The sequence below is a fragment of the Eublepharis macularius genome, chromosome 5 (genome assembly GCF_028583425.1).
Source record: "Eublepharis macularius isolate TG4126 chromosome 5, MPM_Emac_v1.0, whole genome shotgun sequence".
In the NCBI taxonomy this organism is placed as follows: Eukaryota; Metazoa; Chordata; class Lepidosauria; order Squamata; family Eublepharidae; genus Eublepharis; species Eublepharis macularius.
Window position 1 is genome coordinate 92,778,755 of NC_072794.1, and position 16,479 is coordinate 92,795,233.

Consider the following 16,479-nt stretch of genomic DNA (forward strand, 5'->3'; position numbering starts at 1 on the left):
TTCCCTTTCCCCCCTAGGTTTTCTCTCCACTTGAAATTTTATCTACCTATGTAGAAATCCAATTACCCTTTTAAAATAAGACTAGTTTAAAATTGAAGACAAATAGAGTTTCACAGTAGAAGTCCAGTGAATGTTGGCCAGAAATTGAAATGTGGCAGCTATGTAGCAAAAATTCTCCTAGGTATATTTAAGGGCAGATTGTGGAAATACTGTTTGAATTTTCCACTACAAGAAGTTCAGTGTACTGAAAAGATTGGTGTTTCAGCAGCTAAATGGATCAATTCATTTCTCTGCAAGTTCTCTTTCTCAAAAGTCCAAAACATTCCCCACATGTTCCAGCCTAGGCTTCAGCATCTTCTATGACCCATAAAATGTGAGATTAGCATCTCACTAATTTAAACAGGTTGAAAAAGGCATGGGTTTAAAGGATTCTTACCTTTTGAGGCTTATAGGCTGGGGAGGAAACAGTTCATCCATGGATTTCCTGTGGATTCTGAATATAGGACTAATAAAAATATAAGCTCAGAAAAATGTTGATTGGGAGAAAATGGTTCTAAAATGCTTACAGTAAATGTTATTTTTCTGACACTATTACTTAAACTTTCAGAGTATGTCCTAGAGGATGCTTATCCCTTTCACTCTTGATGCAAGGTAGCTGTGGAGGAAAACACATGTGGTGAGCTAGTAATGTATACCCACTATTATGTCCATTTCTTGGGAACATCCAGAAATCTCCCAGATTTTTATTTCATACTTATCTTACACATCTAGAGCAAGTAAAAGGTACTGCTTATCTCTTCTGCAATCACTGAAAGAATTGCATGTCATCTTCCTTTTATTGTTTTACATGCCATTAAACATGTGGCTCTTATTAATATGTTAATCATAATATATAAATATTAAAGTTTCTGGTCTACTTTCCATGGAATTATTTGGAGTCTGCAAGACAAGAGACTTAGCTTTAGAGGTGAGGATATCACATGACAATGTGCCCTCCCTCTCACACATGTGATTCAGAAGTTCATGGGGCTACTACACACTGAGAATGAAACTGAAAGGGAAGTGATAAGTAATGTTCCCTCTAAGCTGTGCAGTGTTGTGAGCTAAAAATATATTCCGTGAGCCGAAACAGCAACTTGCATTAAAGTTTTGAGCATGCCTCCTTTATTTTTTTAAAAAAATCTTTCAGTCTACAAATGTATTAAACAAGGAAGGAAGGGCAGGCTATAATATCTCATATACAGAAGCCCTTTACAGTGAATGCACATACATCCCCGTGCACAGCAGGTTTAAGCTTTTGAGAGTTAAGTCTTCCTTCATCAGATAAGAAGAAGAAGGAAACTCTGACTCTCAAAAGCTTATACCCTGAAAATCTTGTTGCTCTCTAAGGTCCTACTGGACTCAAATCCCACCATCCTCATAATTTCACCTACCTCACAAGAGTGTTGCAAAGTCGGGGGAAGGAGGAGTGAGTAGAGAAGAGAACTGTACAAGTCGATCTCTGGAAAAGAAAGTCAGGCTATAAGAGATATCAAAGGTTATATCCTGAACATCTTGTGGGTCTCTAGGGTGCCACTGAACTCAAATCCTTCTGTTCTGCTGCAGAACCAGAGGGCATTCACTTTACAAAATGAAATGAAGGGACAAGAAGATTGATACACAACTGAATACATTTTGCAAACAAAGAACACCATGCAAGCTATTTTTAAGTAGCATATTAGCAATGATACAATATAACTTCCTCCCCACTTGCTTGCTTGTATACCATTGTTGGGTAAAATAAGAGATAAAATATGGAATAAAAGGGTAGGTTGTAGTGTTATTTTTGGCTCTAGTAAAGCTTAGGTTCTGATCTCTGCTCTGCTATAAAACTCTCTGGATAACCTTGGCTTACTAGTCTTTCTTAATATGCTACTTCATAGATTATTGTGGTGATAAAATGAGATAACTAACTAAACTGTTGTTAGATGTTAGATGTTTATTCTTGGGAGACACAGGTTTGAATTCCCACTAATTCATCAAGTTCCCCTGAAGGGGTGTGCCTGGTGTGAGAAAGCTGAATATTCTGAGGAGGGAGAGGGGGCAGCGTCCACAGGATGCCAAGCAAAGCCCCCCCCCAGCAGCTGCCAACAGTCCTCTGCAGTGTGTGTATGTGTGTGTGTGAGTGAGGGCTGCCCTTACCCACTCACCTCAGCACTTTCTGGCACTTGCTACAGACCTGGTGGTACTCGTTGTGGTTGGTGGAGGGAAAAGGTACAGAATGAAAGATGCAGCAGCTGAGTCCAGCAGTGCAAGGCCAGCAAATGCGAGGCCGGAAGACAGCAAGCCAATCAGTAGAGCGCTCTCCCATCCCCATCTTTGGGCAGTTTCCAAAAGAGAAGTGGAGCTGAGCAGGAGAAAGGGGCAGAGCATCACAAAGGGAGGACAAAAAATGCCACACTACTCTTTTCAAATAGTTGCCCTAGAGGAAGCACCCCTATGCTTCAACTGAGAATCTGTGCGCAGAGGAGTGAGAAGCTGTGTGCATTTGTGCAGGTGCACATGTTAGTGGAAACACTGGTGATAAGCATTTCTAAATGGCTGCAAATTTCTTAATAGCACCAATTTAAGACTTAGTGCAGTGGTTCACAGTCATTTTGATTGTGAACACTGGTGATAGAGATGGGCAGAGAAAGCCGTGTCTTGCATACTCCCCATAGTGATAGAGGTCCAAATATATTTACAAAGCACCAGTTGCATAACATATGGGCCATTTCCACACGGCTTACCTTATTCTGCAAAATAGCAAAATTTCGCACGAAATCTCATGAGAAGATGCTGTTATCGCGTCTTCTTGCGCGATAACAGCATCTTGCCACCTAGCGTTGATGGGTGGCCGGATGGGAGGGGAAGCAAACATGGCAACAAAGCAAACCACAGACACAGCAAATGGAATGAAAAAAGGCCACAACTTTATTGAATTGAGTTACAGCAGCAGGAGCATTGGCACACATTGAGATCGGATCCCCACATCGGCTGACCCGCCTGTCAGGTAATAACCTCCGGCCCCCACAGACCCTGCTGTGGAGGAGAAAACCCAGGGGTGGCAGTTAAAGGGGTACACATGGGTGAACACCCCTACATGTCCCCCCTGCCACCTAGGAGCGAGTCTCCTTGGCAGCCCTCCGAGCAGGGCCTGCCCCCTCGACTCGCTCCCTAGGTTCCTTATGGGAACCCCCTAAAATGGGAGGTAGAAGGGGCAGGCAGGCCCCATCTCCCCCCCAAGAGGGATCGGATTCCAATGCCACACCGCCACAAGAGCCCTAAAGTGGCTCCCGCCAAATGCCCCTAATGCTGCAACCAAGCCAAAAGGCCGTCACAAATGTCCTGCAACCAGATGTCATGGCCCCAGCTGGACAAATGTACTCCGTCTTGTCGAAACAGTGCCTCGATCCTAAAGGAGATACCTGGATGCACAATCAGGGCACCTCCCACTGCTCAAATATACAGCCCCATGGCCCTAGCGAGTCTTTGCCATATACCGTCCACCTTCTCTGGGCATTGGGCCCATCGCCAGTGACGCCTCTGTAGAAAGTCCAACCAAAGGAAATGGGTTTCAGGAAAAAGTCCCATCAGGTGGTCAAGATCTGCTGTCATGGCACGCCTCAGCTCAGGCCCTTCCCATCTCCCCAAGTCATTCTCGCCCAGCTGAATCACCAGTGCATCTGGAGGGCCTTGATGGTGGATGTGTTGTAGCACCATTGAGACCAAGGATTCCCACATCATCCCCCGCTTGCTGATCGAGGTAACCCGGATGCGGTCCTCCAAACCGAGATGTTTGCCCCAACCAGATGATGCCACATAGGTCCCAGCCCAGTGCACGATGCTGTGCCCACAGATCCACACCTGCTTCCGAGGACCTGCCAAAGCTGAAGTAAAAGCACAATCAGTCACTATTATCGGATAAGGGGCGCACATAAGAAAGGTAAGCTCCTGACCTCCACTGCCCGATGGCCTGGATCTGCGAGGTCCCCAACCCCCATTCAGCCACCACGCTGGCCGCCTCAATCCTGAAGGAGTGGGTTCCAAAGTCCCCTGGGTTAAGGCTGCCTGATGACAGGCAAGCCCATAACACTGCCGGAAATTGAAAGCACAACAGAGGGGACCCATCAGCATGGAGGAGGAGGGGGCCCTTGCACCCCGGGCAGATGGCCAGATAATCCCTGGTGGCTTTTACTGGACAGAGAGCAGAATTGGTGGATGGGCGGAGGAGAATGCTAACCCCTCATCCCAGCTGATCAATCTTGGAACAACGGATCCTGATGCGCACTCCCTGTGGCAATAATGTGACATTGCTCCTGAGCAAAGCTCGCCCTGAGGTGTCTGAGCGGGAACTGGCAATGAGCTCCCCTGCCCGGAGAGCCCCAAAGAAGGCCAAAGAAAAAACCGTGTGGAAGAGATGAGCTTCGAAATCCGACCAGCACACGCTGCCTGCCAGGGACATTATTTCCTGCAAAATAGTTAGAGTGATGGGCCATCTGTTGTCTGGGGGTGGGGGGGGGGCAGATGCTTCTATCCCTCGATGGCACACCTGGCCACAAAACAGTCGCAAGGGTCAGGGAAGCCCTGGGCCTTGCTGAAAAAGGAAATGGCTGCCAACTCCCTCTGCATGTTTCTGGGAGCCCGGCCCTGCCCTTGCAGGTGGACTAGGTAACACAACACCATCTCCTGCGAGGTGGGCTAACTGGTAGAGCCCCCTGCACTGGCGGAGAAGGCCAGGAATCGCTCAGCCGCTGAAGAGTAAGCCCGGAGAGTTGATGGGGCAACCAAGCTAAGTACTTCCTGCATCACTGAACGCCTGCCAAGCTGCCACAGGTCCTTGGGAAAGTCCGCTAGAATGGGGTGAGCACCCGGAACCAGGCCGAAGAACCACTCCATCTGGAATTGAGATAACGCATCCGCAATGCCGTTATCTACACCTGCCACATGCCAGGCTGAAAACGTAATGTTAGCAGAGAGACAAGACAGGACAAAGTGGCGAACCAGATGCATGACCTGGTCAGAGCGAGAAGACTGCCTGTTGAGGACGCGAACCACTTCCTGGTTGTCACACCAGAAGATCACCTGCTTGTCCTTCAGGTGATCCCTCCAGATGACAATGGCCACTAAGATAGGGAATAGTTCAAGGAAGGTGAGGTCCCTGAGAATGTCGGTCCCCGCCCAAACAAGTGGCCACTGCTGGGTGCACCATTGCCCCTTAAAGTATACCCCAAAACCAAGACTGCCTGAGGGGTCTGACTGGACCTGAAGCTCCGACCCCATGTCCCAGGTGTCCTGCCAAAAGGAGACCTCATTGAAGCCCGTGAGGAAGTTAAGCCATACCCTGAGATCTCATGCCCTTCGTGATGCGAATGTGATGGTGAGGAGAAGAAGCCCCCTTTGTGGCATGTGCTAGCCGAGCACAGAAGGCCCGCCCGGGGGAGACCACCCGACAAGCGAAGTTCACGTGGCCAATGACTGACTGCAATTCCCTGAGCGTGCATTTCTGGCAAGTAAAAGCCCGAGAAAGCATACCCCGCAAGCGGTCCAACTTATCGGCTGGCAGGTGGGAAAACCCGGCCACCGAGGCCAGCTTGATGCCCAAATACACCAGCTGGGTGGAGGGGCCCTCCATCTTTTCCCATGCTAAAGGGACCCCCAAATCGCTGGCCAGGCCCTGGAAAATGTGAATCCGGTCAGCGCATGCTGACCCCCCAGGGGGCCCTGATATCAAAAAGTCATCTAAATAATGTGTGATGTGGGGGGGGCATGCGCTCCTTTGCCACCCATTCCAAAAAGGTGCTGAAAGTTTCAATTGCCGCACATGCAGTGGAACACCCCATGGGCATGGCCTTATCCACATACCACCGCTCCTGAAATTTGAAGCCCAGTAAGCAAAAATCCCGGGAGTGAACGGGCAGCAATCGGAAAGCAGACTGAACGTCGCATTTTGCCATGAGGGCCCCATGGCCGTAAGATCTTACCATCCTGAATGCATAATCAAAAGAAGCGTACTTTACAGAACATAACTCCTGAGGTAGTTCGTTAACTGACAACCCCTGGGGATAAAAGAGGTGGTGAATTAGGCGGTATTCTCCAGGGGCCTTCTTTGGGACCACCCCCAAAGGAGAGACCCTCAGGTTGGGCAGGGGCGGGGAGGAGAATGGGCCTGCTATGTGACTGGCGGAAATTTCCTTGGCCAGCTTGGAAGCAACTATGCCAGGTATTTCTCTAGCAGATTTTAAATTGCCTGCCGTGGTGGGAACCCGGGGGCCAGTAAATGGGATGGGGAAACCTGAAGTGAACCCTTCTGCCAGGTAGCGAGCAGCCCGCCTATTGGGGTAATGAAGGAGAAGAGGGAGCAGGGTCCTGATCCTGACTGGGGTGGGGGCCAGGCTCAATAACCCCGGTCTCGGGCTATTTATTGGCAGCGGAAGACTGTGCAGCATTGGCGCCTGGTCCCCCCTCCTTACAGGAGGGGCTGCTTGAGAACTGGCCAGCTCAAAAGGGCTGAGAGCCAGAGCCGCTGCGGGGGCATGACGGCCGAGGATCTGGGCCTAAACAAGAGTCCCATCTGTGATCATACCTGCACCTGGGCCGGAGGCATTTCCTTTGATTATACTCCCAGCAGATCCCCCTGCCTTTCTCCCGCCGGTTTGACACCCACCCCGCACGAAAGCCATCTCCTCTCCCCTTGATGTGAGGCCCCACCAGCCAGAGCCATAGCATCTGGCTGATAAGGTCCCACCTGGCCCTGGGATTACGGGATGCCCTCTTCCTAAAGGCCTCATCGTAATCAATGGTGGCCAATTCCCCTGCTAAAGCCTTAGCCCTAAGAACATTCCCCTGGTGATTGGACAAGTGCCAGCCCCGCTTGGGATATGCGGCCTGAACCACTCCCATATAGACCGTATATCCCTCCAGCCAATTACTGAAGGAGCGTTCTACCACCTCCCTCTTAGTGCCCTTCCTATCCCGTTTTGAATGAGGGGTGCTTCTGCTGTCCTCTGCCTCTGGCCTAATGAGGGAAAAGACGTCTACATAGTAGCCGTCTAAAATACGCTCCCTGACCTTGCGAAAAAGATGAATCCCCGGGGGATCCTCGTCATCTGTGAAGGATGATATGGTGGGAGGAGACCGAGGGGAATGGCTCATTGCCCATACCTCCCTTGGATCCCCCGCCACTCTTTCTTGCCCAGCCCTACGGCGTAGCACCCAGCTCGGTAGGCCAGGCACATGGGCAGTCGCCCCCCCAGTAATCCTCCCCTGGTGCCTCCTCCTCTGAAGAGGACGTACCTGAGGATCCTTAGCTGTCTGAGTCGTCCCTGTGCCAGCATGACCGTTGAGATCTCTTATGCGTCCTCTTTCTCTACTTGCCTCGTTGGCGCAGCTCAGGGCTGGTGGAGGCCTCCTCGCTCAGGCCAGATTCCCCCTTGGCCATGCGGCCCTTCTCCAAACGTCTGCCTCTCACCGCCACCATTTTCCTTCCCCTAGGGACCTCAACAGGCTCCTGGGAGGCTTGAGCCATCTCCTGCCTGGAGTTCCCAATCTGCTCTACCCCAGACTTACAGATAACTGAGCTGTACCTAGGGTTCTTTAATTTGCATGTTTAGCAAAGGCTCATGGGGCATGTAGGGTTGTTTAATTTGCATGTTTAGCAAAGGCCCATGGGGCATGTATATAAAAAAGAGGTCACCATGACTAAGAGGAGTGGTATTATACAGGACTAGGCTAGCTGGAAATACTAGAAAGGGAAAGCTGAAGGTGCTGCTTTTTGGAAGGCAAAGCTTGCTGAGCCTGCCTCCTGCAAGCTTCTTTAGTTTCCTGCTTTTCTTCCTCTTCTCGGATCATTCTCATCAGCTGAGAAAAATTTGGTGGGTTTTTCTGTTGATCTTGCAGACGGCGATTCACTAGGAGAAACTCATCATATAGAGTCCCCTTGAGGAGCTGAGCAACTCTCTCATGATTCATTTGCTCAAGGATCATACCACCCTTTTGCACTACTTGCTGCAATATTTTCTCCAGCCGCTGCAGATATGTAGACAGCTTCTCTCCTCTTTGCATAGTAGTCTTAAATCGCCACAGTAAGTCCTCAGCGTCCTCCACACTCCCAAAGTTGTGCTCCCAAGTGTCTAAGCATTCTTATATACTGACTTGGGGATTGTTTATTATTAGGCTGTGGATGATGTCCATGGCAGGGCACCTTAAGTTCTCAGATGATCGTCTCCTCTTTTCAGCCTCTGGTACTGGCCAGTCTTGCATCGTCACTTTAACATGCTGGGCCCAAGTGTTATATTCTTCCTCTCTTGGACCAGGGGGTATGGTACCAGAGAAGAGTCACAACTTCTGATATGGCACTGCCTCAGGATGGGGCTGCATCACCTTTCCTAGCATTTCTCCCATAGCTTGTATCATTTCCATATGGGCTATAGGCACTTGTGGTTTGGCATCTGGTTTGGGTGGTAACAGTCCCTCTATGTCAGCCATAGTTTTCCTTTCCTTTTCTAAAAATTGTGAGAGCTTCTTCATGAATGCTACATCCTGAGTAGGGGATGAAACTACACCCTTCACAAGCTCCCGTTGCCCATACTCTGTATGGAGGCTAGAAGGTATCTGTATTATACTTGTTGGGACATGCAGCTCAATCACAGCCTCATAGTTTTTTTTTTCAAATCTATAGGACATCTCCCTTACCTTGCACTGACCCAAACCCTCAATAGCCTGCAAAGTCCTCTGTATAATTTCAGCATCATATTTCTCAGCCAACCAAGGAACCAATATAGCTTTTAGAGGGTCTACATTAATACTTTGGCACATATCATTCAATTTTTGGGATTCCATCTCATAGTTTAGCAGTTTAAAATAATATACAACAACGACTATTTCACAAATACACAATAAATCCCAGACGAGCCCCCACAAATGAAACCCCCAGAGTCAAGAGGACCAGGTTCAATGTTTATTAATTCAAAATATAAATGTAATTTATTTTAAATACAACTATGAAACATTCCCAAAGTTATCAATACTGGATCAGTAACCAGTGACCCCAGTGCGAAGTCCTACTCACAATCTCTTGGTAAAGTATGCAGACAGTTCTGTGGATTTGCCAAGAGGCTATGCCTGGAACAGAGTCCAAAATATGTACTGTGTTTTAAATTGTTGTAATCCGCCCTGAGCCCACTTGGTTGGGAAGGGCAGACTATAAATCTAAGTAAGTAAGTAAGTAAGTAAGTAAGTAAGTAAGTAAATAAATAAATATCCAAAAGGTCTTGCCACAGCAAGACTCTGTAAAGATGCTGTCTGAATCCTGGAGCTTGCTTGTTGCCCTAGGAGCAGTTCCCCTTTTCTCCTAGCAAGATGAAGTGGGGCAGCTCTGTACTAGGGTGCTGGTCTCAAAGAGTCAACAAGTTCAGCTGCCAGCAATTCCTGTTCTTTGCTCTTCCTTGCTTCTTCAGCTCTTGTCAGTTACTGCAGTTTTCCCATGGAGAATGGTTCAACTCTTCCAGCTAGCAGATTCAGCTCCGTGATCTTCTTAGCTCCAAAGCTTAGAAACAAGCTTTGCCTTCCAAAAAGCAAAGCAGCACCTTCAGCTCTTTCTCTTTCTAGTATTTCCAGCTAGCCTAGTCCTGTATAACACCACTCCTCTTAGTCATGGTGATCTATTTTATATATACATGCCCCATGGGCCTTTGCTAAACATGCAAATTAAACAACCCTAGGTACAGCTCAGTTATCTGTTAGTCTGGTCTACCTATGTATCTGCAGTCTATTAATCAGGCCTAGGTCCTAGGCCCCAAACCCTTTTTCCAGTACAGGCTTACATAAACATAAGAAGTCTGGAGAGCCCTGAAGATATGATCAGGAAAACAATCAAATCAATCTAGTTACTAGAAAATAGGGCAGCAGAACAATAACAGCAGCAGCAAAATGAGAGAAATGCAACTTCTAAAAATCAACATGACTTTTTGTTTTCAGATAAAACAAGAGACAAACCTCATCCTATCAAAGATGAGAAATGACAAAACTGAGGTGCTACTGGGGAGGGGTAACCAGGAATTAAAATATCTCCTGTTCTAGATGAGACTGCAACCCTCTTAAAGGAGCAGGCTCATAGTTTGGTGGTGCTGCTGGACCCAGGCTTCCTGTTGGATAAACAGGTGGCTGCAGTGGCTGGGGTGCCTTTCAGCAGCTTCAGCTAGTGAGCCAGCTAAGTCTGTTTCTGGGAAGAAAAGATCCTGACACTGTGGTGCATGCCCTAAAACATCTAGATTAGATTACTGCAATGCTTTCTTTGTGGGGCTACCTTTGAAGACTATTCAGAAGTTACAGTTACAGAAAGTTACAAACTTTTTAGAAAAATGGCTCCCATTCCTTGACTATCTTGAAATTAACAGATCCCATCCAGGCTTAAAACAGTTTTATATGTATGCATATGTGTAAGTTATCTTCATGTTTTTTTACTGTTGTTAAATGGTTTTGTTTCTTATGTTGTGTAGCACATAGTTCACTCTCTTTCTGGTATTTACAAAGGAATTGGTTATAATTTATTGCAAGTTACTGTATTGTGTTTTATTCCAGAGTTCTCTGTAAATGACAAGTTGTAATCTTTATTTTCTGTATTCAAATTTTAATAAAATCTGTTTTTTTTAAAAGATTCAGCAAGAGTAGATTGCTAAAAAAAAGAAGAAGAAGAAGAAGTTACAGTTGATACAGAATGCTGTTGTCAGAATGTTGACTATAGTGGGTCATAGGGACTAGGGGTGTGCAAGCCAAAAATTTTCGGCTAAAGCCGAAAGCAGAAAGCCGAAAGAGGATTCTCTTTCATATAAGCCAAAAGCCGAAACGGCCAGCCGTTTCGGCTTTCGGCTTTCGGCTTACTTTCGGCTTTCGGCTTTCGGCTTTTTCAATGGGAAAATGCCTCCGGCGTCTTCCCGGACGTCTGGGGGAGGCATTTTCCCACCGAATCAGCCCAAAATTGGTGGGGACCTTCCTCTAACCCCTCTCTACAACCCCCCCAAGTTTCAGACCGATTGGACTTTGGGGGGCCACGTTATGGCCCCCCAAAGCAGGTCCCCCTATCCTCCCATAAGAAAGCGAAGGAGCAGCATATTGTTAGCATGCTGCTGCTCATCTTCTTCATTATTTCCTATGGGGAAAAATGAAGAAGCAGGCTTCCTTTGCCAGGGGTGGCATTTTGAATGCAAAATGCCCCCCAACCCTCTGGGGCCCTTCTCCCACCCCCCACCAAGGCTCAGCCTGCTCCCACTTGGGGGGGGCATTTCATGGCCTCCCCAAGTAGGTGCTCTGCTCTCATCTCTACCACTGACAGCTGGGGGAGGCTTGTCTTGCCAGGGGTGGCATTTTGCATGCAAAATGCCCCCCAGCCCTCAGGGGCCCTTCTCACACCCCTCCTCCCACCCCCACCAAGGCTCAGCCTGCTCCCACTTGGGGGGGCCATTTCATGGCCTCCCCAAGTAGGTGCTCTAATCTCTACCATTGACAGCTGGGGTAGGCTTGTCTTGCCAGGGGTGGCATTTTGCATTCAAAATGCCCCCCAGCCCTCTGGGACCCTTCTCCCACCCTTCCTCCCACCCCCCACCAAGGCTCAGACTGCTCCCACTTGGGGGGGCCATTTCATGGCTATCTTACTATCTTACACAAAAATAACACAACTCACTTAACATTAAAGAATCACCCCAAAAAATTGCTGTCAAAAGCACTTTATTTCTGTAACTGCTTTAGGTTACACAGTAGGAAGGCACAACAAAGCAGGAAAGCAGTGTACTACACAAAAATAACACAACTCACTTCACATCAGAGAATCACAAAAGCACAATTCCTGTCAAAAACACTTTATTTCTTGAACAGCTTTAGGTTACACAGCAGGGGGGGAACACCAAAGGGCATGGAAGCAGTATCTTACACAAAAATAACACAACTCACTTCACATTAAAGAATCACCCCAAAAAATTGCTGTCAAAAGCACTTTATTTCTGTAACTGCTTTAGGTTACACAGTAGGAAGGCACAACAGAGCAGGAAAGCAGTGTACTACACAAAAATAACACAACTCACTTCACATCAGAGAATCACACAAACACAATTGCTGTCAAAAACGGTGAAGTGGGTTGTATTATTTTTTGTAGTACATTGCTATCATGCCCTGTTGTGCCCTCCTACTGTATAACCTAAAGCTGTTCAAGAAATAAAGTGTTTTTGCCAGGAATTGTGTTTTTGTGATTCTCTGATGTTAAGTGAGTTGTGTTATTTTTGTGTAAGATAGTGCTGCCATGCCCTTTGGTGTTCCCCCCTGCTGTGTAACCTAAAGCTGTTCAAGAAATAAAGTGTTTTTGACAGGAATCGTGCTTTGTGATTCTCTGATGTTAAGTGAGTTGTGTTATTTTTGTGTAAGATAGTGCTGCCATGCCCTTTGGTGTTCCCCCCTGCTGTGTAACCTAAAGCTGTTCAAGAAATAAAGTGTTTTTGACAGGAATCGTGCTTTGTGATTCTCTGATGTTAAGTGAGTTGTGTTATTTTTCTGTGTGGGGGACTGCTGGTGTAATGTGTCATAATTCTTTGCCTACTTGTACTTTGGAAGGGAGAAAATAATTTTTAAAAAACTTTATTTTGTGTTGTTCTTGTTTTATTCTTTGTTGTGCAGTTGGTTCCCATCATAGGGAACAATGGGGCTGGCTGGCCAGCCATCTCTGTAGGTGGTGGGGGAATTTGAGGGAGGGTGTCTGTGGTTCAGGTGCTCTTTCACAGGGACCAGCTGGCACTCAGAAGTGTGCCCACCATTGTGGCACCCCTGGGCTGTGCAGAATTGCCCAGGGAAAGAGAGTTTAGAAGTTCCCAGCATAGGGAACAAAGGGAGAGGGCTGGCCTTTGCCAGCCTGTTCCTGGGGTTATGGGTGTGGGGCAGGTGGGGGTGGATTTGGGTCTGTGAGGGGCTAATGTGGGGATTTGGGTCTGTGTGTGGCAGCTGGGGGGGAATTGGGTTTGTGTGGGGCTGTAAGGGGCTGAGAGCACCTACTTGGGGAGGCCATGAAATGGCCCCCCCAAGTGGGAGCAGTCTGAGCCTTGGTGGGGGGTGGGAGGAAGGGTGGGAGATGGGCACCAGAGGGCTGGGGGGCATTTTGCATGCAAAATGCCACCCCTGGCAAGACAAGCCTCCCCCAGCTGTCAGTGGTAGAGATGAGAGCACCTACTTGGGGAGGCCATGAAATGCCCCCCCCAAGTGGGAGCAGTCTGAGCCTTGGTGAGGGGTGGGAGAAGGGCCCCAGAGGGTTGGGGGGCATTTTGCATGCAAAATGCCACCCCTGGCAAGACAAGCCTCCCCCAGCTGTCAGTGGTAGAGAATGAGATTAGAGCACCTACTTGGGGAGGCCATGAAATGGCCCCCCCAAGTGGGAGCAGGCTGAGCCTTGGTGGGGGGTGGGAGGAGGGGTGGGAGAAGGGCCCCTGAGGGTGAGGGGGCATTTTGCATGCAAAATGCCACCCCTGGCAAAGGAAGCCTGCTTCTTCATTTTTCCCCATAGGAAATAATGAAGAAGATGAGCAGCAGCATGCTAACAATATGCTGCTCCTTCGCTTTCTTATGGGAGGATAGGGGGACCTGCTTTGGGGGGCCATAACATGGCCCCCCAAAGTCCAATCGGTCTGAATCTTGGGGGGTTTGTAGAGAGGGGTTAGGGGAAGGTCCCCACCAATTTTGGGCTGATTCGATGGGAAAATGCCTCCTCCAGACGTCCGGGAAGACGCCGGAGGCATTTTCCCATTGAAAAAGCCGAAAGCCGAAACGTTTCGGCTTTTTTTCTTTCGGCTAGCCGAAACGTTTCAGCTTAGCCCGAAACGTTTCGGCTAACCTGAAAGAAGCCGAAACACTTTTGTTTCGGCTTTCTTTCGGCTTTCAGAAAGCCGAAATGCACATCCCTAATAGGGACCATGTCACTCCAGTTTTTTTCCATCTACACTGGCTCCGAATTTGCTTCTGGGCCCAATTCAAGGTGGTATACAACTTGGCATCAGCATAATTTAAGGACTGCTTTATCCCATATTAATATTCCCAACCAGTCATCTTCAGAGGCCCTCCTTTAGGTGATTCTGCCATCTGAGGCTAAATGGGTGACAACTCAAGAAAGGGCTTTTTCCAGACATCGTGCTCAAACTTTGGAACTCCCTCCCTTTCTTGTTCTATTATTGTCTTCTGCCAGCAGATGAAGACTTTTTTGTTTGATTTGGTGTTCATCTACTAACTCTTATTAGCCCTCCTCCATGGTTGTGTTATGTTGTGTGTGTATACACACACACTTTATTTAAATGCTGTTTTAATGTCTCAAATGTTTTAATTTTGAAATGTTTTGATGCTGGCCACCTTCGGGACCCTACTGAGTGGAAAAGCAGTTTAAAATAAATATATAAATAAATAAAGGCCAGTATAGGCCAAATAAATAGGTCAAATATATAATATGTTTGTATGCTTATTAAAATCAATTAAACTGATTCTTTCTAACCAAACCTAATCTCTGTTTATCTCTGTTTAAAAATTCATTTAGAATTGGATGGAATGCCCCTCTATAAAATCAAAGGGAAGCCACCTAATAAGACAGAAATCATTTCTGGCAAGTGAAAATGCAAATATGTTCATGTTCACCATTTAAGTTTCCTCCCACATTAGTTCATGTGGTCATTCATGAATTTTACTCCTGATTTTACAATGTATTTATTAATCCATTTTTATTTTAAATCTGTATATAGGTGCTGTTTGCTTTGAACCAAACATTACTACAGCATGAGAGTCTCCGAGCGGGCAGCTTGCAGGCACCTTACACCACTGAAGATCTTATCAAGCACTACAACTGTGGAGACCTCAATACTGTCATATTCAATCATGATACTTCACAGGTATGTTGTGGCCAAAGATTTGGCTGCTTAGGAACCTAGTTCATAGTCCTTTAGCATATAGAAAAAGGGATTAAGATCTTTGCACATCTCCAGAGGTGTGGGGCTGAAAGCCAGTCTTGACAGTGACTCACATGCCAGAAATTTTCCAACTCCCAGCCAGGAGTAGGCAGCCATTTCCTGCCTTGCCGAGTAGCATTTCTGTGTTCTCAAAACACATGAGGAGAGGGGCTTATGATATAGCCATATTCATAAGCATCCCCATTAGCATGAGGGTCATGGCTGAATGCTAACAGAGGAGAGATCTCTGCAGGGTATAATGTCATAGAGTCCTCTCTCCAACACAGCCATTCTCTCCTGGTGAACTGATCCCTGTCATATGGAGATCAGTTGTTATTCCAGAAGATCTCAAGAACCCTCTGGTTCTGTTGGGCTTGTAGAATCATAGAACCATAGAATCATAGGGTTGGAAGGGACCTCTAGGGTCATCTAGTCCAACCTCCTACACAATGCAGAGAATTCAAAAATACCTCCCCCTCCACACACACACACATACCCAGTGACCCTTACTCCATGCCCAGGAAATGGTAAAACACCATCAGGATCCCTCGCCAAACTGGCCTGGAGGAAATTGCAACTTGATCCCAAGGTGGCAATTGGCCTTACCCTGGGCATGTAAGTAGGGGCCAGGAGAACTAAGCACTGAACTAAGCACTGTATCCCTTCCCGGTCTCCCTCTCATGATCTGTCTTAATTCATGGAATCAGCATTGCTGTCAGATGGTCATCTAGCCTCACACCTCCAAAGGAGACAATGGCTGTTTCCAGATGGCTTACCTGAAGCCGCTCCATGCTGCAATGTTGTGGATCATGCCGGGGAAAATGCGAAATAACGCGTTTTCTCGTGTGAGTTTTGCGCGATGTCGCACAAAACTTGTGTGAGAAAATGTGATATTTCGCGTTTTCCCCGGCACGATCCACAACATTGCGGCATGGAGTGGCTTCAGGTAAGCCATCTGGAAACGGCCAAAGTCCCTTGCTTCAGTTTAGTTCTTCTTGGATTCTTTGTGTTTGGAGGTGTGGACCTTTCACCCCCACCCCCAGACTTACCTCAGTCCATGGTGGAGGGCCAAGCTGCCACAGAGACACTGAAAGAGGATTCTCTGGTTTGGCATTGGTTCTGCTTGGCTTTGTTGGTTCTGTTTGCATTGGGAGCCTTGGTCAGTGGTTGCTGCTGTGTGCTCGGATGAGGCTTTGTGTGTCCTGGGGAAAGCCTTGGATTCCCTCCCCAAAGGAAATGGAGAGTGACTGGGCAGACCTTGTTCAGAGCCTGTAGGATTGGATCCTTTGGTCAAATTTGCTTAAACCTGGGAATTCTTTAGCAGACAGGCAGGACTAGGTTGCCTGCAATTTTGGTGTAGTTTGCTTCAAAAATGGCTCATTCAGCCTCCTAGAAATATTTCCTCTTAGGGAAAAGTAGAACCAAATGTATTTGGAATGCTGAATAAAATTCCAAATCCAAATACTGTATCAGTAATATTTGGTAGGGGTGTGGATTC

At 47.4% G+C, this 16,479-nt stretch overlaps 1 protein-coding gene across 1 annotated transcript in view; it reads left to right on the forward strand.

Moving 5' to 3' along the window:
• TRABD2B (TraB domain containing 2B) overlaps window positions 1–16,479 on the forward strand; it is a 701,502-nt gene that overhangs the window by 423,328 nt on the left and 261,695 nt on the right. The window contains exon 3 of the mRNA XM_054982029.1: window positions 14,778–14,924. Coding sequence (XP_054838004.1) covers window positions 14,778–14,924 — 147 coding nt within the window. The remainder of the gene's footprint in view (window positions 1–14,777; window positions 14,925–16,479) is intronic.